At 36.2% G+C, this 27896-nt stretch overlaps 1 protein-coding gene and 1 long non-coding RNA gene across 6 annotated transcripts in view; one reads left to right on the top strand and one right to left on the bottom strand.

Annotated features, from left to right (window-relative positions):
* The window catches only part of LOC137201726 (uncharacterized), a 151522-nt gene that overhangs the window by 120243 nt on the left and 3383 nt on the right, over window positions 1-27896 (top strand). The gene's annotated exons all lie outside the window — the stretch shown is intronic.
* Window positions 1-27896, bottom strand: part of LMNTD1 (lamin tail domain containing 1) — a 440677-nt gene that overhangs the window by 29258 nt on the left and 383523 nt on the right. For all 5 annotated transcript variants that reach the window (XM_067695956.1, XM_067695955.1, XM_067695954.1 and 2 more), the window contains 3 exons: window positions 24300-24418; window positions 14861-15096; window positions 11953-12151 (listed from right to left, as the gene is read on the bottom strand). In XM_067695956.1, the coding sequence (XP_067552057.1) occupies window positions 11953-12151; window positions 14861-15096; window positions 24300-24418 (554 nt within the window). The remainder of the gene's footprint in view (window positions 1-11952; window positions 12152-14860; window positions 15097-24299; window positions 24419-27896) is intronic.

The following is a 27896-nucleotide window of genomic DNA, read 5'->3' on the forward strand; positions in this document are numbered from 1 at the left end:
GGCTGGTTTATTTTGAAGATAGCCTTAATACTGTGTGTACCTTTGAAGTTACAACTGAAAGCCTGGGGTGTTTATCAATGACCCTCCTTCTTGACAGGCCCTGAATCAAGCCAATTTTTATTCACCCAGTCCCGTGAGACTGCCAAAATCTTTGAATAACTTCTCAGCCTCTTAGCTGCTGCTTTCAAATTGACAACTGTTTTGAGGAGAAAAGTGGCTCCAAATGTCAGGTTATCACTCTGAGTTTCCTCTCCTAGAAGAGGACTTGTGAGAATATAAGATGTAAAATCTATGAAATCTTTATGTATTTATTTATTTATTTGGTTGTGCCGGATCTCAGTTGTGGCAAGCGGGCTCCTTAGTTGTGGTTCATGGGCTCCTTAGTTGCAGCTCACTGGCTCCTTAGTTATGGCACATGGCTCCTTAGTTGTGGCATGAGAACTCTTAGTTGCAGCATGCGTGTGGGATCTAGTTCTCTGGCCAGGGATCGAACTGGGGCCCCCTGCATTGGGAGTGTGGAGTCTTAACCACTGTGCCACCAGGTAAGTCCCAATCTATGAAACCTTGATCTACACTACCAAACTGCCTTCAGTGGTCTCACTTTATACCCATACTACATTGTATGAGGTTGCCTGTTTTGCAGAGAGGTTCACTTTTGAGCAATGTATATACCTGTTCCTTTCTTTTACATTACTGTTATGGTTTTTACTAAATTGTAGATATAACATTTTTACTCTTATAGAATAGCCCTAGAATTTCTCTATGTCATCCTCATTCTAGTGTTAACTGAAATCTCTGTGGGATGTTTTTATTTTTTGACAGAATTCCTTTTTGTTTTTGAGACTTGCTTTTTCTGCCTGGGAAGATGAGCAGTAGTTTGAGTTTTTCTTTTAACCAGATGACTCTAGAATAGCTCAGTTATCTCTTTGTTATCATATATGTAATTGGATATGTACAGTTGCTTTTCAAAAACATTTCATTATTCAAGTGAAACATTTATTCATTCATGTTAAATTTTTTATTTTATGCATATAAGTAGAATAAATTAGCTTGTCTGAAAGAAAAAATACCATTGTTCATATCAGGGCTAGCCACTTCATTTGCCTTCCTTTTGATATAAGGCCAAAAGTTACAGGAAAATACTTCACATAATACATGGAAATTCACTGAGCCAGGGCTGTTAATCTGCTATCACACAACCTTCTGTAGTTATCTTTTTTTCCTTCCCTGTAAGCCTTCCCATTTTTCCTTAGTAGGAAAATGACTTGAAACCTCTAAGTTGTGACTGGCTGAGAGTGTAGAGTGATGTACCAATCATTCTGTCAGTAGCCTTTGCATGGTCTTGATTTATAGAGATTGAAAAGACAAATGGCTATATCACTTCTTTAAAAATGACAATTTTTCGTTATTTAAGCTCTGATTTCTCTAGTTGTTGGAGTCTACTTGATAGCTCCATGCTACTTTACTTATCTTACTTTAGATTTTTGCTACTCTAAAGTTTATTAAACTTATCTTTAGCATTTCAGTTCTTCCAATATGCATCTACCTAACATTATCTATGAAAATTGGCACCTGTGTTTATAGTTGCCATTAACACATGGAAAGACAAAGACCACATGATCACACTTTTTAATCAGATTCAGAAAAAGTATTTGACAAAATTCAACATCTTTTCACTATAAAAACTCTCAAAAAATAGGTAAAGAAGGACCATACCTCAGCACAATAAAGGACATATATGAAAAGCCCACAGCTAACACAATCAATGAGGAAAAACTTCCTCTAAGATCCACAACAAGGCAAGGATGCCTATTCTCACCACTGCTATTCATCTTAGTACTGGAAGTCCTACCCAGAGCAATCAGGAAAGAAAAAGAAACAGAAGGTGCCAAATTAGAAGGGAATAAGTGAATTATCTCTGTTTGCAGATGACATGATCATATAGGTAAAAAACCCTAAGAACACCACAAAACAAATTCAGTAAATTGTAGGATGCGAAAATCAACATACAAAAATCAGTGGCATTTCTGTACACTAACAATGAACTAACCAAAAGGGAAATTAAGAAAACGATCCCATTTACATTAGCAACAAAAGAACAAAATACTTAGGCAATAACTTAACCAAAAAAATGAAAGATTTATACACTGAAAACTACAAAACACTGGTGAAGGAAATTTAAAAAGACACAAATAAATGGAAAGACATTCCATGTTCATGGATTGGAAGAAGTAATGTTGTCAAAATGTTCATACCAGTCAAAGTGATTTAGAGATTCAATGCAATCCCCATCAAAATCCCAATGGCATTTTTAAACAGAAGCTGTAAAAAAAAAAAAATCCTAAAATTTATGTGAAACTACAAAAGACCCCAAATAGCCAAAGCATTCTTGAGCAAGAATAAAGCTGGAAGTATGACACTTCCTGACTTCAAATTATATTATAAAGCTAAAGTAACTAAAACAGTGTGGTACCAGCATTAAAAAAGACATATAGACCAATGGAACAGAATAGAGAACCCAGAAACAAACCCACACATTTATGGTCTACTGCTCTTCAACAGGAGTTCCAAGATGGGGAAAGAATAGTCTCTTTAATAAATGCTGGAAAAGTGGATATCCACATGCAAAAAATGAAATTGGACCTCTATCACACACCATACACAAAAATCAACTCAAAGTGGGTTAAAGACTTAAAGGTAAGGCTCAAAACCATAAAACTCCTATAAGAAAATATGGGGGAAAACCTTCTTGACATTCGTCTTGACAATAATTTCTTAGCTAACACACCAAAAGCACAGGTGAGAAAAGCAAATATAGAAAAATGGGATTACCTCAATTTAAAAAGCTCCTGCACAGCAAAGGAAACAATCAACAAAATGAAAAGGCAACCTACAAAATGGGAAAAAATATTTGCAAATCATATATTTGATAAGGGGTTAATATCTAAAATATATAAGGAACTCACACAACTCAATAGCAAAATATCAAATAATGCAAATAAAAAATGGGAAAGGACCTGAATAGACATTTTCCCAAAGAAGATATGTGAATGGCCAACAGGTACATAAAAAGGGGCTTAACATTACTAATCACAGGGAAACACAATCAAAACCACAATGAGATATCACCTCACACCTGTAAGAATAGCTGTTATCAAAGAGACAACAATAAGTATTGGCGAAGATGCAGAGAAAAGGGAACCCTGTGCACTGTTGGTGGGAATGTAAATTGATGCAGTGCTATGGAAAACAGTGTGGAGGCTCTTCAAAAGATTAAAAATAGAACTACCATATGATCCAGCAATCCCACTTCCAGGTATTTGAAGGAAATAAAATTACCATTTGTTGAGTTATCTGCACCACCATGTTCATTGCAGCATTATTCACAATAGCCAAGATACAGACACAAAGTGTCCATTGACAGATGAATGGATAAAGTGAATGTGGTATTTATTTTATAAATACAGTTGATTATTAAACAGTGCAGGGGTTAGGGGTGCCGACCACACACACAGTGGAAAATCAGCATATAACTTTATAGTCCGCCCTCCACATCCATGATTCCACATCCACAGATTCAGCCAAACACAGATCATGTAGTACTTGAGTATTAATTGAAAAAATTCCACCTATAAGTGAACCCAAGCAGTTCATACCTGTGTTGTTCAAGAGTCAGCTGTATATATATATATATATATATATACACACACACACACACACACACACACACACACACACACACACATATGTAATGGAGTATTATTCAGCCATAAAATGAAGGACGACCTGCCATTTGTGACAACATGGATGGATGTTGAGCACATTATGCTAAGTGAAATAAATCAGACAGAGAAAGACAAATACTCTATGATCTCACTTATATGTGGAATTTTAAAAAGCTGAATTCATATAAACAGAAATTAGAACAGTGTTTGCCAGAGGATAGAAGGTAGGGGAAATGGGGGAAATATTGGTCAAAGGATAAAAACTTCCAGTTATAAGATGAATAATTTCTGGGAATCTTATGAACAGCATGGTGACTATAGTTAAAAATACGGTATTATATACTTGAAAATTGCTAAGACAGTAGACAGTGGATCTTAAATGTTCTCACCAGAAAAAAAAAAAAGGTAATTATGTGAAGGATGTGTTAACTAATTTTATTACGGTAATCATTTCACAATACATATGAGTATCAAATCATCATTATGTAAGTTACACAATGTTATTTGTCAATTATATCTCAATAAAAACCCCCAAAAGACAAAAAAATGAAGTTGTACATCTTAAATATATGCAATTATGTCAATGATATCTCAATAAAACTGTCTAAAAAAAGTGAAAGAAGAAATGGTTATAAGCAGATCCATACTACAAAAAATGTTAAAGGAAGTTCTTTTCAGGTACTAGCATAATTAAAATGGATGGAAATATAATTTATAGATCAAAAAAATAAACAAAACAAAACAAACAAAAAACTAAAAAGCAAAGAAAAGCAGTGAAAATACATAAGGGTAAATATATAATATTTTTCTTATCATTTAAATTTCTTTTAAAAATTGATTATTTAAGCCAAAATAACTATGGAGTATGGGATTTACACCATATGTAGAAGTAAAATACGTGACAGCAGAAGCACAATGGCTGGGAAAAGAGAAATGAAATTATAGTATTCTAAGGCTCTTATACTATTTGTGAAGTGGTAAAATATAAGATGAGGGTAGTCTGTAATAGGCTCAAGATGTATCCTATAAACCTGGAAGGAACCCCTAAAATAAAAGAGTTATAGCTAATCAGCCAACAATGGAGATAAAATGGAATATAAATAATGATTAATTTCAAAGAAGACAGAAAAAGAAGAAAGAGAGAACAGAACAGTTGGGACAAATAGAAAATGAACAACAAGATAATAGAATTAATCAACCATATTAAAAATTACTTTAAATCTAAATTGTTTAAATGCCCAAATTAAAAGACAGAGATTGTCAGAAGATGAAAGAGCAAGCCTACTGCATTCTACCTGTCGATACAAAACGTAATATTAAATATAAAGACACAAATAGGCTAAAAGTAAAAGGATAAAAAAAGATATACCATGCTAACACTAGTAAAAGAAAGCTGGAATGCCTATATTGATATTAGACATAGTAGATTTCTGAGCAAAGAATAATGCCATGGATAAAGAAGTTTATTTCATAATGATATAGACATCAATTCTATGTTGGAAGAAGATATAACAATCCTAAATGTTTATACACCTAAAAACAGGGCTTCAAAATACATGAAACTAAAACTGATAGAACTGCAAGAAGAAATCAATGAATCCACAATTATAGTTGGAAATTTTAACACCCCTTTTTCAATAATTGATGGACATAAAATCAACAAAAAAGACAATAGACTTAACACCATCAATCAATTTGACCTGATCAATATTTACAAAACACTCCACTCAACAATAAATATATTTACCAAAACATTTACCAGGATAGACAATATCTGCTATAAAGCAAGTCTCAATACATTTAAAAGGACTCAAGTCATATAAATTATGTTCTTTGACCACTATGAAACTGAATTAGAAATCAGTAACAAAAGATATCTGGAAAATCATCAGAACTGGAAAAGTCTGTAAAATATTTGGGAGCTAAATAATAGACTTATTACTCAAGGATCAAAGAAGAAATAAAAATGGAAACTAGAAACTATTTTGATGCCACAGCTAAGTGCTGAATCTTGGGAAGACTATCCCTGGGAGAGGACTCAATCTAGCTATGCAGAGATAGCAAGGAGAGCCTGGAGTGTGTTCTGGGTGGAGCAGCGGTGGCCACTGTCAGCACACTCAGGAGTACACAGCAGCTCTCCCGGTGAGAGTGCCCTGGGCTTTGCCCACTCCATACTGCAGCTTAGCACTAGATCTGGGTCCTGGAAGAAGACTGCCACAGAGGCAGCCCAGATCTCAGGCAGCAGCTGAACCACCTCAATTCCTGCAGCCACAATACCTCAACCCCCAGCCCCAGCCTACTTCACATCACAGCTTTGCACTAGATTTAGGACAAACACAACAAAGAAAGGTAAGTGACCTTGGTGCTGCTTCTGATCAGAACCGTGGACACCTACACAAGCAGTGCATAGGTCCTCTGTGACTGCACAGACCTCATTGCTTCAGCAATCACCTCCTTTGGGGCAGGGCATGCACTCAAGGGCAACAGAGTCTGATTGAACCTGATCCTCAGGGCTTCTGCTCCAACAACTGGGAAGTAGACCCTGCTCCTGACAGGGCAGCAACAGCCATGGAGCAGAGAGTAAGTCCAGCCTCACAACCTGCACAGGCTCTACACACTACAACACCAACCACACCCCTATCAAGGGGATAATGGCCAGCACACCTTTAGGAAAGACATGGCAAATGTCCATATCAAAAGCAGTCATCACACCAAAAACGCTGGACACACAATGTCTACACAGGGATGTTCCCACATAAAAACACCTCTTCAAGTGATGTTCAACACCACAGCAATCAGACAAGAAAAATTGAAAGGGAAGAAGGTAAAACTGTCAGTATTGCAGATGACATTTTACTCTATATGGAGTCTCCACACAAAAACTATTAGAACTAATGAATGAATTCAGCAAGGTAGCAGGATACAAGATTAATATACAGAAATTTCTTGCATTTTTATACACTAATAATAAAGTAACAGAAAGAGAAATTAAAAAATCTTATTTCAAATCTCGTCAAAAAGAATAAAATACTTAGGAATAAACTTAACCAAGGAGGTAAAAGACCTATATGCTGAAAAATATAACACAGTGACAAAGGAAAGTGCAGAAGATTCAAAGAAATGGAAAGATATATGATGTTTTTGGATAGGAAGAATTAATATTATTAAAATGGCCATAGTACCCAAAGCAATTTACAGATTTAATGCAATCGCTATCAAAATACCGTGACATTTTTTTCAGAACCAGAGCAAATATCCTAAAACTTATATGGAATCACAAAACCCCAGAATTGCCAAAGCGATACTGAGGAAAAAGAACAAAAGCTGGAAGTGTAACTCTTCCACACTTCGGACTGTACTACAAACCTGCAGTAATCAAAACTGTGGTATTGGCACAAAAACAGACTTATGGATCAATGCAACAAGATAGAGAGCCCAGAAATAAACCCACACACCTATTATCAATTAATGTACGACAAAGGAAAGAAGAATATACAATGGAGAAATGACCATCTCTTCAACAAGTGTTGTTGGGAAAGCTGGACAGCTAAAGCTGGATGTAAATCAATGAAATTAGAACATTTCCTCACACCATATGCAAAAGTAAAGTCAAAATTGTTTAAAGACCTAAATGTAAGACATGACACCATATAACTCCTAGAAGAGAACATAGGCAGAACATAATTTAACATAGGTTGTAGCAATATTTTCTTAGATCAGTCGCCCAAGGCAAAAGAAATAAAAGCAAAAGTAAACAAATGGGACATAACCAAACTTAAAAGCTTTTACACAGCAAAGGAAACCATCAACAAAACGAAAAGACAACCTATGGAATGGGGGAAAACAATTGCAAATGATGCAACCAACAGGGGGTTAATATCCAAAATGTATAAGCAGCTCATACAACTCAATAGTGAAGAAACAAAAAACTACATCCAAAAATGGGTGAAGACCTAAACAGACATTTTTCCAAAGAAGACACATGAAAAGATGCTCAACATCGCTAATTATTAGAGAAATGCAAATCAAAACCACAATGGGGAATCACCTCACACCTGTCAGAATGGCTATCATTAAAAAGTCTACAAATAATAAATGATGGAGAGGGTGTGGAGAAAATAAAACCCTCCTGCTGTTGGTGGGAATGTAAATTGGTGCAGCCACTATGGAAGACAGTACAGAGGTTCCTTCAAAACTAAAAATAGAGCTACCATATGATCCAGCAATCCCACTCCTGGGCATATATCTGGAAAATGTGGAAACTCAAATTTGAAAAGATACATGCACCCCAATGTTCATAGTAGTACTATTTACAATAGCCAAGGGATGGAAACAACCCAAGTGTCCATCAACAGAGGAGTGGATAATGAAGATGTGGTATATATATATACATATATATATATATATATATATATATATATATATATATATATACACAATGGAATATTACTCAGGCATAAAAATGAATGAAATATTGCCATTGGCAGCAACATGGATGGACCAAGAGAATTTTATACTTAGTGAAGTAAGTCAGAGAAAGACAAATAATATATCACATGTGGGATCTAAAAAATAATACAAATGAATCTATATACAAAACAGAAAGAGACTCACAGATATAGAAAACAAACTTATGGTTATCAAGGGGAGAGGGAGGGCAGGGGAGGGACAAATTAGGAGTATGGGATTAACAGATACAGACTACTACACATAAAATACATAAGCAACAAAAATTTACTGTATAACACAAGGAATTCACTATCTTGTAATAATCTATAATGGAATATAATAAAAAATGAATCACTATGCTACACACCTGAACCTAACAAAATATTGTAAATCAACTCTACTTAAATTTTAAAAAAAAGGTACTTTGAAGTGAATGAAAATGAAAATAAAACACATCAAAATTTGTGGGATTCCACTAAAAGCTGTAGTTAGGGGAAATTTTACAGTGCTAAATGCTTGTATTAGAAGAGAAAATGTTTTCAAATCAATGATCTCAACTTCCACCTTGAGAAACTAGAAAAAAAAAATGAAACCTGAAGTAGGCAGAAGAAAGGGAATACAGATCAGAATGGAAATCTATGAATAGAAAACAAAGCAAAAAAAATTAGAGAAAATCAATTAAATGAAACACTGATTCTTTGAAGCTCAAGAAAATTGATAACTCTTGAGCAAGATTTATCAGGAAAAAGAGAGAAGACACATACGGCCATTATCAGCAATAAAAAATGTGACATCACTACAGATTCTATAGATACTAAAAGGATAATAAGGGAATATTATGTATAATTTTACAACAATAAATCTGACAACTTAGATGAAATGGACAAATTCCTTGAAAGACACAAACTACTCAAGTTCACTCAAGAAGAAATAGGTAACCGGACTATCTTGACATCTATTTTAAAGAAGTAAAATCTGTAGGTGAAAACCTTCTCACAAAATAACTCCAGGCCCAGATGGCTTCACTGATGAATTCTATAAAATATTTAAGGAAAAAATAATATTACTTCTACACAAACTCTTCTAGAAAGTAAAGGAGGAGGGAATATATCCCAACTCATTTAATGAGTTGAGTATTACCCTGATACCAGGGCAGACAAAGACATTAACAGGTAAAGAAAACTACAGGCCAGTATTCTTCACAAACATAGATGCAGAAATTTGAAACAAAATTTTAGCCAATTGAATTCAACAATATATGAAAAAGATAAACATTCTGACCAAGGGAGGTTTATTCTAAGGGTGCGGGACTACTTTAACGTTTAAGAAATAAAAAATCATATGATCATCTCAACAGATGTATAAAAAGCATTTGACAAAATCCAGCATTCATTCATACATTCATTGCCACAGATCAAATATTCTGAATCAGAATCCTGTCACTCCTTTGTTTGAAACTTTCCCATTGCTTCCCATTGCCCATAGTGAAGTCTACATTGTCTGGTATTCAACGCTCACTGTGATCTGTCTCCAACCCTGACGCCTACAACCCTGTTATACCTCTTCATGCACTGCTCAGTACATCCATGCTTATACTCATATCTGATCTTAGCTTTTCTGCCTCCCTCATTTTGTTTATGTTGCTCCTTTGTTCAGCCCTGGCTGTGCATTAGAATTACCATGGCATTTAAAACAAAAACCAAAAAAACAAAAAACGATGCCCAATTCCACTAGAAATTTTGATTCAAAGAGTCTGGTGTAGAGTCAGGACATTAAAAGCTCCCCTGGTGATTCAATTTTGTGGGTAGAGTTGAAAACCAATGGTCTAGAATATTCTCAGAGACTCCAAATTTGCATATCCAAAATGTACTTATCTTTCCAAGATGTTTTCCATGATAACTCCTTCACAAAATCTTCCCAGACCATCTCTCCTGGGAAGAAAGCTATCCTCTGAATGCCTTATTACTTTACTTGCTTCTCTCTTGATCCTTACCTGAAGGTCTTCATGATCTGTTTGAGTAAAGTTTCTTAAAACCATATTCATAAGTTTTTTTTGAAGTTTTGCTGAAAATAAGTCATCATTTTTAACATGGTAAGTACTGTATGAATAATTTGATGAAGTGCTTTTAGATGGTTGAGAGAACACTTGGGTATTCACTACAATTAAGTGGCAAAGGTGGTTGATTTTAGGAAATCTGACATAAGGGGGAAAAGTTTTCCTTTATGTTTGACCCTTAACTTTGGCTAACAACTTCTTTTAGTCCTCAAACACCCTCTATCAACATATGCTTATCACTAATGGGCAGAAGACGTAAGTATACATTTCTCCAAAGAAGACATATAGATGCCAAAAGGCACACGAAAAGATGCTCATCATCACTAATTATTAGAGAAATGCAAATCAAAACTGCAGTGAGGTACCACTTCACACCGGTCAGAATGGCCATAACTAAAAAGTCTACAAATAATCAATGTTGGAGAGGGTGTGAAGACAAGGGAACCCTCACACACTGTTGGTGGGAATGTAAATTGGTGCAGCCATTATGGAAAACAGTATGGAGATACCTCAAAAAAACAAAAACAGAGTTGCCATATGATCCAGCAATCCCACTCCTGGGCATATATCCAGACAAAACTATAATTCAAAGAGAAACATGCACCCCAATGTTCATAGCAGCACTATTTACAATAGCCAAGCCATGGAAACAACCTAAATGTCCATTGACAGATGAATGGATATAGAAGATGTGGGGTATCTATCTATCTATCTATCTATACATCAGCCATAAAAAAAGAATGAAATAATGCCATACGCAGCAACATGGATGGACTGAGAGATGATCATACTAAGTGAAGTAAGTCAGAAAGAGAAAGACAAATACCATATGGTGTCACTTATATGTGGAATCTAAAGTATGACACAAATGAACATATCTATGAAACATAAACAAACTCACAGACATAGAGAACAGACTTTTGGTTGCCAAGGGGGAGGAGGGGTGGGGGAGGGAAGGATTCGGAGTTTGGGATTTGCAGATGCAAACTAGTATACATAAGATGGATAAACAACAAGGTTGTACTGTATAGCACAGGGAACTATATTCAGAATCCTGTGATAAATCATAATGGAAAGAATATGGAAAAGAATGTATATATATGTATAACTGAGTCACTTTGCCGTATACCTGAAATTAACACGACATTGCAAATCAACTATACTTCAATAAAATTTTTTTAAAATGTGTGTTTATTACTAAAAATTCACAATTTAATCTGTTGTTTGTGCAACAAGAAAAACAGGGTTAAGTAAATGCATAGATGCGTCAGCTTTTATTTTAGTTCTAATATCAACTTTCTTCCTGATCAATTCTTGTTTTCTACAGATACTAATAACCATAAAAATGGATCAGTAAGTTATAAATCCATCTTTTTCCTTCTGTCTTGAACTCAAGACAGATAGGAAAGAATTCTAAATCCATCTGATTGATTTGCCAATAATGAAAATTTTCTTGAATAATTGAGTTAACTTTATTGGTAAGCCTTATGTAGTGCTGTTTTCTCTGGCATCTTTGAAGAATTAACTTTCCTTGTTTGGTTCCCTAGAAAGTTATATTGATTCCTTTTAACTGCCCAGAATATGAAACAGTTATATTTTAATGGATTGCTTAGGGTCTTAGATGAGATCATGGATCTAACAACAGTTTAGAACTTTATTTCCTACTAATTTATTACTCCTACCCCAATAGAAGATATTAAATAATTCAAATAGAGTATTTACCTGGATCTAGATTGGCCCACTTCTTCAAGAATCATAGAAAAGTGCTTCCAAGTTTTCTTGGTGGGGAATGAGTGCATGACAAGTTTCTTTGAATCACCAAACAAAGATAGGAAATAATCTTCCCCTTCCCCAACCACAGCTAGCTGAGAAGCAAGCACCGGCATAGTGTGTTTCTTTGGAATTTTGAAGTTGTTGAGTCCTTTCAAAGAAACCAAAGAAGGAAACAATAGAGAGAGAAGTAAATAAAAGATTAGAAGAAACCAAAGCTACTATCTTTATTCTTTGCTTCTACAAAATGATATTCTTTATACTTTTTACTGTCACAGTCAAACTAAGTGAGGATAGTTCGAAGCTTTAAACCAGTCTATAAAATAACCAGTGATTATTTTTAGGGACACTCAATTCCTAGAGATTACTGCAGTTATCTTAAACTATCAATTGTATCATCAGCATAATTACAATTTAACTGATTAAGTTGTACTACAAGCATCATAAGTTTTTGAGTAGGTAAAACATTTGAGTTTCTCAAATTGGGTACACCATATGTAAGTACAACTTTATTCTAGTTTGTATTAGCTTTTCTCCCCAAATTGCTACTCATAAATTAAAGTCTCAAACGAGTCCTTTCCTACCAATGGTTTGTATTTTGCCAGGTAAAGACTTAAATTTCCTCTCATTAACTAAAATACTTTATTAAAAAGATAAAGTAATGCTTAATCAGATTCTTGTAACCTCTTACTCTTTTAAAATTCTCAGTAGTAAGATTCAAATACAAAATAAGTTTCAAGATTTTGCATAGAAAGAATCATGCTGGATAAATCTAATTATGTATCTGCAAAGAGAGAGTAACAGTACAGACAGGCATCATGATGAAGTAGGTAGAGCAATGTGTCTTGGACTTAGACACATCTGTACCCCAGCTCTGTCACTTACTAAGCCAAATGATTTAAACCTTCCAATTCTCAGTTTTCCTGAAAATAAAATAAGGATAATACTACTTTGTGTGAGGCGATGTGAGGATTGAAGATAATATAGGTAAGTGTCTAGCACAGTACCTGGCATTTAGCGGGTACTCAATAAATGATAGCTATTATTGTAGCACAGGGACTTTGGTCAATGTGACCCTGAATCCAAAATCATCAAAGGATTAAGACAATCTAGAGTGTGCTTTATCTTCTTGTGTCTTTAACAAAGCCAAAGCAATGTGAAAGGTGGAAAAAAAAAAACATAGTTCCTAAAGAGGATTCCTCAGAGTATTTTGTTTAGAAGAAATATTTGGAATTAAGTTAGTTCATTCCCATTCAAGTGAGTATTTCCTTAATCTTTAAATTCCTTTGGGGGAAGAGAATATACAGCATCCTTAATAGCTCATCCTGAGGGATGAAAATCTTTGTATTCTAAAAGGAAAGAAGACACATTGATTTTAGTTCCAGTTATTATCTCATCTAGAAATGAAATGAACCAAATGCAACAAGTCTTGGTAGACTCAGCCATGTATCTACAGAGTCAGAACCTACAGTAACTGAAGAAGACTTCATCCCAGAACAACTCTCATCTTGCCAGGCGAAACCAGTATATTTGTTACCCTCCCCCTCAATACTAGGAGCTTTCACAGTTCAACTCAAATATAGAACATATACCATGATGATACAGTGCCAAAGGATGAGAAATATTACCTCCTTAGATATAAAATGTGTATTTTCACTTTTAAGCATATAGATTTTGGTCATTGCTAAAGGTCATTGTGAATTTAGGAGGCTTCTTCAAAAAATGTATCTTAGGCATACAAACAATGAAGCACAGGGAATATGACAATAATGGCAGTAGATCAAAATCCTATATAACACTGTGTCAAAGGCTTAGGAAAATACCAGGAACAAAATGAAATGTAGATAGGAAGGAGCAAGGCTGTAAATGTCCACAGAAGGGTAGAGGAAAATGAAGACATCAGGTAGTCATGGGTGTATTCGTGTTAACAATTTTGAAACTTGTTAGTTGACTGGTAATACAGACCCCAAATCTAGCCTATTCTATGAGAAGGTACTTACAGATACATTCAGATTCACAACTAATTTTATTGAGCACACTTGCTGTGTGCTAGGTGATTTTCATAAATATCTCATTTAATTCTTAGGATAGCCCTGTGAAGCTGATATTTTAATCCCCATTTTGTAGGTGTGGAAAATGGGACTCAGAGATGCTAAATACCTTACTTAATGTCCCATGTTATTGGGACTAGAAAGGGGATTTGAACCTAGGTCCTCTGTTTCCAAGGGCAGTGGTCTTTTCAGTAAACCTTGATAACATACCCTCAGAGTTCCCTAAACATGGTGAGGAACATACACCTCATGGTGTGAGCACTGCTGAGTGCATTGTTGGCAACTGTCAAAACTTTACTGCTGTTTTCATTTTCCTCTTCTCCAAATTCTTTATTGTTTTTCCCTTTTCTCTCCACCATTTTATTACCTACTTTATGTTTCTTCTTTCTCTTATCTACCCATCTTTCGTTACTTAAGCCATAGTCTCCTAAAGCATAACATACATAAGACATTGTTAATCTTTCTGGTAGCATTCAGAGGAAGAGCAGTTAATGCTATACATCAGAATTTTTAATCATTTAGCAATTCTAGAGCATCTAAGAGGTCAACCCATGAATTATTATGATAACTCAAGATATTTTAATCACAGAGATGATGTACTTGGCCACATATGTTTACGTGACTTGAATATGACTCCAGGGCTAGAATCAAGGATGGGCAGAGTCAAGTTATTCTGCATATGACATTAAGAAGTTAGTATTATTGGAGACAAATAATAAAACATCATTCTGGCTTCTAGGCACATAAAGACTCTATTGAACTATATGCTTTAAAAGTAGTCTAAAACACTTGGTACATGTTTTGCTTACCCAAGCTGTCTTCTGATTGGGAATGGCTCACTAGAGCAGGTTTAAGAGGCTTTGGTCCAATTGTTGAAAAAGTTACTCCACTAACTTGAGGGCTGGACAGATAGTAACTGAGAGGTATTTCATTGGATAATGACCATGAACATGGCAGTGTAGTGGTATCTGAATCCGTTGATGTTGGAAAAAAATGTACTACAGATCGCTGTGTCTTTGGGAGATTGTCACATGTGTCTTCAATTCTGTGTACAAAAATTAGTATAATAAACAAAGTGAGAAAGACAAAATGATAGACTGTGAGCACAAGAAGCATTAATTATCATTATTACTCAGGATTTTGCTTTTCAAAGATATTATGCATCTAACACAAGCGCAAGAACATCTTATATTTCTAGTTTTAACAATCTACATAAAACACTTTAGTGTCAAGTCATGCTTTTCTCTTTTCTATTTAAAAATCAATAAACTCCTACTTCAGATAGTTCTGCAAAAGTGTAAATGCTGAAAGAAGAAAATAAAAATTACTATATTCCACCAACTAAAAATTTTACCATTTCCTGCCATGCTTTTTATATTTTATTAAATTTTTTTAATAAATTTTTTATTGAAATATAGTGATTTACAATATTATATTAATTTCAGGTGTACAACATAGTGATTCAATGTTTTTTCCTTCCAGGCCTTTTAATGCATTGTTTTTTTTTTTTGCGGTACACGGGCCTCTCACTGTTGTGGCCTCTCCCGTTGCGGAGCACAGGCTCCAGATGCGCAGGCTCAGCGGCCATGGCTCACGGGCCCAGCCGCTCCGCAGCATGTGGGATCATCCCAGACCGGGGCACGAACCCGTGTCCCCTGCATCGGCAGGCGGACTCTCAACCACTGCGCCACCAGGGAAGCCCTAATGCATTTTTTTCACTCAAAATTGAGACTCTATAAACCATTTATATCCCACTTTTATCACTTATTATATTTCCCCTTTCCATTAACATGAAAAACATGATTATCATTTCTGTTTAATATGTAATAGTTTACTATACTTTTTCCTTTAATTTCTCCTGCTGCTTAACTAATTTTCCTGTATTTATAAAGATTCTAGAGTTAATGTGTGCTTTCAAATGCACTTTACAAATTAATAACTATAAATACAGCTCACGTGTGTATGTTTGTGTGTATCTGTGTATGTGTATGTGTGAATGCTGAAGGGACTAGCACAAAAGAGGGCGAAGAAAGACTTACTTTCCAAGTATTATTTTTGTAAGTAAATCCTACTATATGAATAAAGATTTTCCTTTCTTTCTTTTTTATATATGTAAAAGTATAGTGTGCAAGCATTTAAACAAAATCCCTAAACTACAGTACACTTATTTTACAAGTAAAACAATATTCTCACGGAGTACCTCATGAAAAGGCTTATGACAACTGCATTTTATGAGTCACGTTGAGGCTCTTCTTAGTAACTTCAAAGCAATCCATGTGTGTGTGAATGTGTGTGTGTTTAATGCTTGAATTGTGAACAAAGTCCTGGGGTCCAACCCTTTAGCTCTCTGAAAACCAGACACTTGGCCAGCCCAAGCCCTGCCTTCCTGGGGGCCAAACGTCTATCCACTATAAGTCAGGAACTAAGTGTTTTGCCTCCAAGCACTGTCTCTATTTTGATCTCTTTGTTTTCCAGAGTTCCTATAATGTTATTTTAGCCAGTCTTCTGTTCTTTGTTTTTGTTTTTCCAAATCTTTCCATAACGGAACAAGGGCCTGAAGCTTCCTAATCTGCCATCTTGCTGATGTTACTCTCAATCTCTTTGTTTACCAGGAGGTATTCACAATCGTTTTGTTCTATAATTTGTAAGTTCCTTCATCAGAAATATTATATCTGGAGAGCTCTGTATTCAAAATCAGAATTCTCTAAGTGTGCCTCTCACAAGGCACAGATATCTCAGGCAATTTTTAAAAATAATTAAATGGCATTGGCTTTGGAAACGGCATTATTATTAGCCCAGAGCTTATCAAGCTTGAGCACGTGCCATTCTACCGACTACCCAACCACTCATCTTTGTCAAAAACCTCTAACCCATGAAGATATGCTCTTGAGTATGACTGTGGTGGTAACGAAAAGGAGACTACAGAGGTCTATTGTCAAATGACAAATATTTCATCTCTGTCTAAACTGAGACAGATCATATGACATAATTTTTCCCTGACACTGTCTAGAATAAGCAGGAAAAGGACCTTTCTCTTTCAAAGTTCCTTACATCTGGGTTTCATTACAGACAACTGGCTACATCTTTTCAGCATGTTCATTTTATAAGCTCTGAATTTTTTTCTTCCACTGGTAAAACAATAGCATTTCCAAATAAATTTAATTCCACAAAAGATTCCCAATAAGCCTTTGCAAATGTTGTGATCAAAGAACTTCAGTTTAGGGCCACAGGGGATTCTTGTTTTTGTAGTTGAATAAGAAATTTCTAATGGCAGCACACACCGTTGGAAGAGCTGAAACATTTCAGGAAGAGATGAGCGTGATGTAGCCCATTGTCTGAGCCCTGCACTCACCCACCTATTAGACTCCTTTTGGAAGATGAGAGATTTTCTTCCTAGTGCTCAGTGAGGTTTCCCTTTCCCATGTGGAATTTTCCAAGCCCTTACTTGGTATTTTGCTCCCTCTGTAATTGATTAGCACTAAACCAGAGGCAGTTATAAAAGTTCAATTCCAGCATTTCAATGTTATTTCAACGCTGCATTGGTAATACTGACAACAGTTATTTCTCAGATGACCTCTAAGAACAAATATTTAAAAAATAGACTTGAGGGAGATTGGTTCAAGATGGCAGAGTAGAAGGACGTGAGCTCACTCCCTCTTGCGAGAGCACTGGAATCATAACTAACTGCTGAAAAATCATCGACAGGAAGACACTGGAACTCAACAAAAAAGATACCCCACATCCAAAGACAAAGGAGAAGCCTCGATGAGACAGTAGGAGGGGTGCAATCACAATAAAATCAAAATCCATAACCACTGGGTGGGTGACTCACAAACTGCAGAACAATTACACCACAGGAGTCCACCCTCTGGAGTGAAGGTTCTGAGCACCAAGTCAGGCTTCCCAACCTGGGGGTCTGGCAATGGGAGGAGGAATTCCCAGAGAATCAGACATTGAAGGCTAGTGGGATTTGATTGCAGGACTTGGACAGGACTGTGGGAAACAGAGACTCCACTCTTGGAGGGCACACACAAAGTAGTGTGCACATCAGGACCCAGGGAGAAGGAGAAGTGACCCCATAGGAGACTGAAGCAGACCAACCTGCTAGTGTTGGAGGGTGTCCTGCAGAGGCAGGGGTTGGCTGTGGCTCACCATGGGGACAAGGACACTGGCAGCAGAAGTTCTGGGAAGTACTCCTTGGCATGAGCCCTCCCAGAGTCCACCATTAGCCACACCAAAGAGCCTGGGTAGGCTCCAGTGCTGGGTCGCCTCAGGCCAAACAACCAACAGGAAGGGAACCAACAGCCCTACCCATCAGCAGACAAGGGGATTAAAATTTTACTGAGCTCTGCCCACCAGAACAACACCCAGCTCTACCCACCACCAGTCCTTCCCATGAGGAAACTTGCACAAGCCTCTTAGATAGCCTCATCCACCAGAGGGAAGACAGCAAAAGCAAGAAGAACTACAGTTCTGCAGCCTGTGGAACAAAAACCACATTCACAGAAAGATAGACAAGATGAAAAGGCAGAGGGCTATGTACCAGATGAAGGAACAAGATAAAACCCCAGAAAAACAGCTAAATGAAGTGGAGATAGGCAACCTGCCAGAAAAACAATTCAGAATAATGATAGTGAAGAAGATCCAGGACCACAGAGAAGAATGGAGGCAAAGATCGAGAAGATGCAAGAAATGTTTAACAAAAACCAAGAAGAATTAAAGAACAAACACCTAGAAGAATTAAAGAACAAAGAGAGATGAGCAATACAATAACTGAAATGAAAAATACACTAGAAGTAAACAATAGCAGAATAACTGAGGCAGAAAAATGGATAAGTGACCTGGAGGACAGAATGGTGGAATTCACTGCTGAGGAACAGAATAAAGAAAAAAGAATGAAAAGAAATGAAGACAGCGTAAGAGACCTCTGGGACAACATTAAATGCACCAACATTCACATTATAGGGGTCCCAGAAAGAGAAGAGTGAGAGAAAGGAACCAAGAAAATACTTGAAGAGATTATAGTCGAAAACTTCCCTAACATGGGAAAAGAAATAACCACCCAAGTCCAGGAAGCACAGAGAGTCTGAGGCAGGATAAAGCCAAGGAGAAACATGCTGAGACACATAGTAATCAAATTGACAAAAATTAAAGACAAAGAAAAATTATTAAAAGCAACAAGGGAAAAATGACAAATAACATACAAGGGAACTCCCATAAGGTTAATAGGTGATTTATCAGCAGAAACTCTGCAAGCCAGAAGGGAGTGGTATGATATATTTAAGGTGATGAAAGGGAAGAACTTACAACCAAGATTACTATACCCAGAGAGGATCTCAATTCAGACTCGATAGAGAAATCAAAAGCTTTACAAACAAGCAAGAGCTAAGAGAATTCAGCACCACCAAGCCAGCTCTACAACAAATGCTAAAGGAACTTCTCTAAGTGGGAAACACAAGAGAAGAAAAGGACCTACAAAAACAAAACCAAAACAATTAAGAAAATGGTAATAGGAACATACATAGCGATAATTACCTTAAATATGAATGGATTAAATGTTCCAACCAAAAGACCCAGGCTTGCTGAATGGATACAAAACCAAGACCCATCTATATGCTGTCTACAAGAGACCCACTTCAGACCTAGGGACACATACAGACTGAAATTGAGGGGATGGAAAAAGATATTCCATGCAAATGGAAATCAAAAGAAAGCTGGAGTAGCAATACTCATATCAGATAAAATAGACTTTAAAATAAAGAATGTTACAAGAGACAAGGAAGGACACACATAATGATCAAGGGATCAATCCAAGAAGTAGATATAAAAGTTATAAATATATATGCACCCAACATAGGAGCACCCTAATACATAAGGCAAACTCTACCAGCTATAAAAGAAGAAACTGACAGTAACACAATACTAGTGGGGGACTTTAACACCTCATTACACCAGTGGACAGATCATCCAAAGAGAAAATTAATAAGGAAACACAAGCTGTAAATGACACAATAAACCAGATAGATTTAATTGATATTTATAGGACATTCCATCCAAAAACAGCAGATGACACTTTCTTCTCAAGTGCACATGGAACGTTCTCCAGGATAAATCACATCTTGGGTCACAAATCAAGCCTCGGTAAATTTAAGAAAATTGAAATCATATCAAGCATCTTTTCCAACCAAAACGCTATGAGATTAGAAATCAATTACAGGGAAAAAATGTAAAAAACACAAACACATGGAGGCTAAACAATACATTACTAAATAACCAAGAGATCACTGAAGAAATCAAAGAGGAAATCAAAAAATACCTAGAGACAAATGACAATGAAAACACGATGATCCAAAACCTATGGGATGCAGCAAAAGCAGTTCTAACAGGGAAGTTTATAGCAATAAAAGCCTACTGCAAGAAACAAGAAACATCTCAAATAAACAATCTGAACTTACACCTAAAGGAACTAGAGAAAGAAGAACAAACAAAACTAAAGTTAGTAGAAGGAAAGAAATCATAAAGATCAGAGCAGAAATAAGTGAAATAGAAACAAAGAAAACAATAGCAAATATCAATAAAACTAAAAGCTGGTTCTCTGAGAAGATAAACAAGATTGATAAAACTTTAGCCAGACTCATGAAGAAACAGAGGGAGAGGACTGAAACCAATAAAATTAGAAGTTAAAAAGAAGTTACAACAGACACCACAGAAATACAAAATATCATAAGAGACTACTACAAGCAACTCTATGCCAATAAAATGGACAACCTGGAAGAAATGGACAAATTCTTAGAAAGGTATAATTTTCCAAGACTAAACCAGGAAGAAAAAAAAAATATGAACAAACAAATCACAAGCACTGAAACTGAAACTGTGATTAAAAATCTTCCAACAAACCAAAGTCCAGTACCAGATGGCTTCACAGGTGAATTTTGTCAAACATTTAGAGAAGAGCTAACACCAATGCTTCTCAAACTCTTCCAAAATTTGCAGAAGAAGGAACACTCCCAAACTCATTCTACAAGGCCACCATCACTCTGATACCGAAACCAGACAAATATACTCCAAAAACAAAATTACAGACCAATATCACTGATGAATATAGATGCAAAAATCCTCAGCAAAATAGTAGCAAACAGAGTCCAATGACACATTAACAGGATCATACACCATGGTCTAGTGGGATTTATCCAAGGGAGGCAAGGATCCTTCAATATACTCAAATGAATCAATGTGATACACCATATTAACAAATCAAAGAATAAAAACCATATGATCATCTCCATAGATGCAGAAAAAGCTTTTCACAAAATTCAACACCGATTTATGATAAAAACTCTCCAGAAAGTTTGCATAGAGGGAACCTACCTCAATATAATAAAGGCCATTTATGACAAACCCACAGCAAACATCATTCTCAATGGTGAAAAACTGAAAGCATTTTCTCTAAGATCAGGAACAACACAAGGACATCCACTCTTGCCACTATTATTCAACATAGTTTTGGAAGTCCTAGCCATGGAAATCAGAGAGGAAAAGGAAATAAAAAGAATACAAACTGGAAAGAAGAAGTAAAACTGTCACTGTTTGCAGATGACATGATACTATATAAATAGAATCCTAAAGATGCCACCAGAAAACTACTAGAGCTAATCAATGAATTTGGTAAAGTTGCAGGATACAAAATTAATGCAAAGAAATATCTTGCATTCCTATACACTAACAACGAAAGATCAGAAAGAGAAATTAAGGAAACAATCCCATTCACCATTGCTACAAAAAGAATAAAATACCTAGGAATAAACCTACCTAAGGTGGTAAAAGACCTGTTCTCAGAAAACTATAAGACACTGATGAAAAAACCAAAGATTACACAAACATATGGAGATATACCATGTTTGTGGATTGGAAGGATCAATATAGTGAAAATGACTATACTACCCAAAGCAATCTTCAGAGTCAATGCAATCCCTATCAAATTACCACTGGCATTTTTTACAGAACTAGAACAAAACATCTTCTAGACACAAAAGACCCCGTATAGCTAAAGCAATCTTGAGAAAAAAAAAATGGAGCTGGAAGTATCAGTCTCCCTGACTTCAGACTATACTACAAAGCTATAGTAATCAAGACAATATGGTACTGGCACAAAAACACAAATAGAGATCAATAGAACAGGGTAGAAATCCCAGAGATAAACCCACACACCTATGGTCAACTAATCTATGACAAAGAGGCAAGGATATACAATGGAGAAAAGATGGTCTCTTCAATAAGTGGTGCTGGGAAAACTGGACAGCTACATGTAAAAGAATGCAGTTATAACACTCCCTAACACCATACACAAAACAAACTCCAAATGGATTAAAGACCTAAATGTAAGATCAGACACTATAAAACTCTTAGAGGACAACATAGGAAGAACACTCTTTGACATAAATCACACCAAGATCTTTTTTGACCCACCTCCTAGAATAATGGAAATGAAAGCAAAAATAAACAAATGGGACCTAATGAAACTTAAAAGCTTTCGGACAGCAAAGGAAACTATAAACAAGATGAAAAGCCAAGCCTCAGAGTGGGAGAAAATATTTGCAAACATATCAACAGACAGAGGATTAATCTCCAAAATATATAAACAACTCATGAAGCCCAATATTAAAAACAACAAACAACCCAGTCAAAAAATGGACAGGAGGCCTAAATAGACATTTCTCCAAAGAAGACATACAGATGGCCAATAGGCACATGAAAAGCTGCTCAACATCACTAATTATTAGAGAAATGCAAATCAGAACTACAATGAGGTATCACCTCACACTGGTTAGAATGGGTATCACCAGAAAATTTACAAACCACAAATGCTGGAGAGGGTGTGGAGAAAAGGGAACACTCTTGCACTGTTGGTGGGAATGTAAACTGATACAGCCACTATGGAGAACAGTATGGAGGGTCCTTAAAAAACTAAAATTATAATTACCATACAACCCAGCAATCCCACTACTGGGCATATACCCAGAGAAAACCATAATTCAAAAAGACATATGCACCCCAATGTTCAATGCACAACTATTTACAATAGTTAGGTCATGGAAACAACCTAAATGCCCATCGACAGATGAATGGATAAAGAAGATGTGGCACACATATACAATAGAATATTACTCAGCCATAAAAAGGAACGAAATTCAGTCATTTGTAGAGACGTGGATGGATCTAGAGTCTGTCATACAGAGTGATTAAGTCAGAAAGCAAAAAACAAACATCATATACTAACGCATATATGTGGAATCTAGAAAAATGGTACAGATGAACTGGTTTGCAGGGCAGAAATAGAAACACAGATGTAGAGAACAAATGCATGGACACCCAGGGGGGAAAGCGGGGGGTGGGGATTGTGGTGGTGGTGGGATGAATTGGGAGATTGGGATTGACATATATACACTAATATGTGTAAAACAGATAACTAATAAAAACACTTTAAAGAAATAGACTTGAGGGCTTCCCTGGTGGCGCAGTGGTTGAGAGTCCGCCTGCCGATGCAGGGCACCCGGGTTCGTGCCCCGGTCTGGGAAGATCCCACATGCCGCGGAGCGGCTGGGCCTGTGAGCCATGGCTGCTGAACCTGCGCGTCTGGAGCCTGTGCTCCACAGTGGGAGAGGCCACAACAGTGAGAGGCCCACGTACCGCAAAAAAAAAAAAAAAAAAAAAATAGACTTGAACTGATCAGTAAGCACAGGGCATCTAGATCTAAAGTAACATTAGCCTTAAACTGTGTATGTTCAATATTAGAGGTCATTTTCTAGAAAACATTGGAAAACCAATGCTAATGCTTTATTTGATAGAATGATTTACATTAGTAGTAAAAAGAGAGCTGTAGCTTTTATTTAACATCCTCACAGACATTTCCCAAACCAAAATTCTCTAGCAGTTCTCTGTCCCCAGGTTAAGAAAGTAGTTTTAAAGAAACTGTCTGCCAATTACCTTAAAGAAACAATTAACATGCTAGATATGAGCTTTGGAATCTCAACCAGGTCTGATATGGTGGAGATCTGTCTAGGTGAATTTTTACATTACTCAAAGACTATACCTTATAAAACAGTGGTTGGGGAAATTGTATGTTATCATTAATTAATTTTAGGAAATTTGTAGACTCGATTCTAGTTCTAACTTTTTATAAGCTGTTTTGAAACAAAGAGGTCAAATACTCCAACCTCAACTTCTAAAACTCATTTGTGCCTTTCTTACTGCGCTTGATTTTCCATTTTATTTTCCTGCTCATGGACTTCACTCTGCGGGACCGCCGAAATTTCCTGAGTGGCTTGTGTGTCTTTCATCTTGGCTGGAAGAGAAGTCTCTTTTCTTTTCTGGGAAAACAAATCATGACATTAGTCAGTGAATAGAGCTGAGTTTCAAGGCAGATTTTCTTTTTTGAGTGACCTCACTTGTTAATCTAACTACCTTAAAGCACCTGGCAGACTTCATGATTTCTTAACCAAGCTGGGGCCAGAACCAGGATTCTAATATGAATATGTAAGCACTGATATAGCCAATACTGATATAGCCAATACTGATATTGGCTAAAAATATTGAACACATCAAGATGAAGGTGTGTAGCACTCACTGGAAGCAACTCAAGAGGCAGTGCAGTAAGCCAGCAAAGCTACCTTTATGATTACAACTTTCACATCTGGCCAACACCACCTGTTAGAACACTGTGAAGTAATGTCTCCATAGTTACAAAGTTCCAGTCTCTGAACAATTACTATGTTAATGCTGCACCTGCTTTGCAGTTTGCAGACATCAAATAAGAGTAACTTGCCTTTAAGAGAGCTGTTTATCCTACCAGACAAACTTTGCCATCAAAATGTTTGATATCCTATTTTGGATTTCTTAGGATTAAGGCTAGTATGCAAATATTGGGGGAGTTAATCACTGTTTTTTGTCTTTTTGTTTGTTTTGTTTTGACAAATGCTCTTTGAGCACATGGCAACAGCTAGGCAGCAGGAACAGAAACCTTGTATATTTTAAGGCGAAAAGAAACCTATTGGTAGAAACAGTGAAATCAAAGCCAGGAGTTCTAAATTCTTCTAGTTACACCAGCAATATGATTTAGAAGAAATCACTTAATTCAGATTCTATCTTGTGTCATGATAATAATGGCATGGGAATAAAATTAACCCGTATGAAAGTAAATGATCGTACACAGTAATAAGATATAGAATGATGATGATTACTGGATGAGTAAGTTCATTCAATAAATATTTAAATAAGCATCTACTGTGTACCAGGAACCAGCAAGTTACTATGAACAAATAATTCCCACTTCAAGGAATAATGATAAAATATCTTCCAATTTAGATTAGAAAATGGCTTCCAAAAAACTAAAAATAGATCTACCATATGACACAGCAATCCCTCTACTGGGCATATACCCTGAGAAAACCATAACTCAAAAAGAGTCATGTACCACAATGTTCATTGCAGCTATATTTACAATAGCCAGGACATGGAAGCAACCTAAGTGTCCATCGACATATGAATGGATAAAGAAGGTGTGGCATACATATACAATGGAATATTACTCAGCCATAAAAAGAAATGAAATCGAGTTATTTGCAGTGAGGTGGATGGACCTAGAGTCTGTAATACAGAGTGAAGTAAGTCATATAGAGAAAAACAAATACCATATGCTAACACATATATATGGAATCTAAAAAAAAAAAATGGTCATGAAGAACCTAAGGGCAGGACAGGAGTAAAGACGCAGACCTACTAGAGAATGGACTTGAGGACACGGGGAGGGGGAAGGGTAAGCCGGGACGAAGTGAGAGAGTGGCATGGACATATATACACTACCAAATGTAAAATTGATAGCTAGTGGGAAACAGCCACGTAGCATAGGGAGATCAGCTCGGTGCTTTGTGATCACCTATAGGGGTGGGATAGGCAGGGTGGGAGGGAGAGGCAAGAGGGAGGGGATATGGGGATATATGTATATGTATGGCTGATTCACTTTGTTATAAAGCAGAAACTAACACACCATTGTAAAGCAATTATACTCCAATAAAGATGTTAAAAAAAAACATAAAATATATAGATGTATATCTTTAAAAAAAAGGAAAATGGCTTCCATCTTGGAATGATGAACAGTATTTAAATACAAAGGACAATGAAGAAAGTAACTCTTTTAATAAAAGAAAAAGGCAAGAAGTATATCACATAATGAGGCAAGTAAACGAGAGGAGAGTAAACATTTGACTATTTTCTGCATCTCAGAGATAAAGAGAAATTCCTTATCAGCATTATAGGCCAATTGCATAAATACAGCATAAAGAGATTTATAAATTTACACTTATGTTTAGAAAAGAATTAAAAATGGATTTATTATTTCGTGCCACTGTCCCAGTTTCCCTAAATCTACCTGTCTGGATGGTTTCCTAGCTGTAAAAATTTCTGTACTTGAACCACATATGTTAGCATGATGTCATTATGACCTCATTTGTTTTATCAGAGCACCTATCCACATTTTCCAGCATAGTTTGGAGAAACAAAATTCTGTCAACTGAGAAAAACTTTGAAAAGCTTTGAAATTGTGAACGTTTCAATAGTTATTTCCCACACAGGATATTTTCCTTATTTCCCTTCTCCAAATTAGAGCATATATGCAATTAAAATCAATTTCCTCTTTTACTGCTTCTCAAACTAAGCCAGTGGTTTTCAAAAGGAGTTGAAGTGAATCATAGCGGGAATTTTGTAAATATGAAGGGACATTAATAGTAGTCATAAAGATTTGGTGGGGTGCTAACTGGCATTTAGCAGACAGGATCCAGAAATGCTAGATTTTCTGAAATGTGGCAGATAATCCTACTTGGCAAAGAATTTTCCCACATACCACATGACTTGCCAGACATTCATGTAGATGAAAAATAGTTTATAATTATTTGAGCCTAAAGCCTAGCTCCATATTACATATAAATGCAAAATATTTTTGTACACTTTTAATTATTTTGTACACAATTACTTACATTGAGGGAAGGTTATAGATTGGTTTGTTCAGACCTTTTCCAATAATTTTTCATCAGTTTGGAAAAATTACATCATCAATGGCAATACCACTTGGTGTATTCATGTGGCTGTTATAGGTAATAACGGTAGCAACAATAACAAAATCAACCTGAATCTGATGAATCCTCTAACTTACATAAAATACAGAGAACAGAAAAGCACGTTAGCTAATAGATCAAGAGATTTAAAAGACACCCTTTGTCATTTGTGGATATAATTTATAACCTAATTCAAGCAAACTGTAAAAAGTGCGTGACATTGGAAATTTAAGTACTCTGGGTATTTAATGATATTAGGAATAAATGTTAAATATTTAAGGTGTATTACGGTATTATGATTGTATTTTTTAAACAAGATTTCTTGTTGTTTAGAAATACATACTGAAACATTTAGAGATAAAATGATATGATGTCTAGATTTGCTTCAAAATAATACAGAGGGTAGGGAGTGGATGGAGTTGTGGATGAAAATGATGGAAGTGACTTGTAATAGTTGAAGCTAGGTAATGGGTACTGGGGATTTGTTTATTTTTTCTATAAATGTTTGAAATTCTCTGTTGTAAAAAGGGAAGATCAGGGCTTCCCTGGTGGAGCAGTGGTTGAGAATCTGCCTGCTGATGCAGGGGACACGGGTTCGAGCCCTGGTCTGGGAGGATCCCACATGCCGCGGAGCAAGTACGCCCGAGAGCCACAACTACTGAGCCTGCGCGTCTGGAGCCTGTGCTCTGCAACAAGAGAGGCCACGACAGTGAGAGGCCCGCGCACCGCGATGAGGGGT

Source organism: Pseudorca crassidens, chromosome 11, assembly GCF_039906515.1.
Source record: "Pseudorca crassidens isolate mPseCra1 chromosome 11, mPseCra1.hap1, whole genome shotgun sequence".
Taxonomy (NCBI): domain Eukaryota; kingdom Metazoa; phylum Chordata; class Mammalia; order Artiodactyla; family Delphinidae; genus Pseudorca; species Pseudorca crassidens.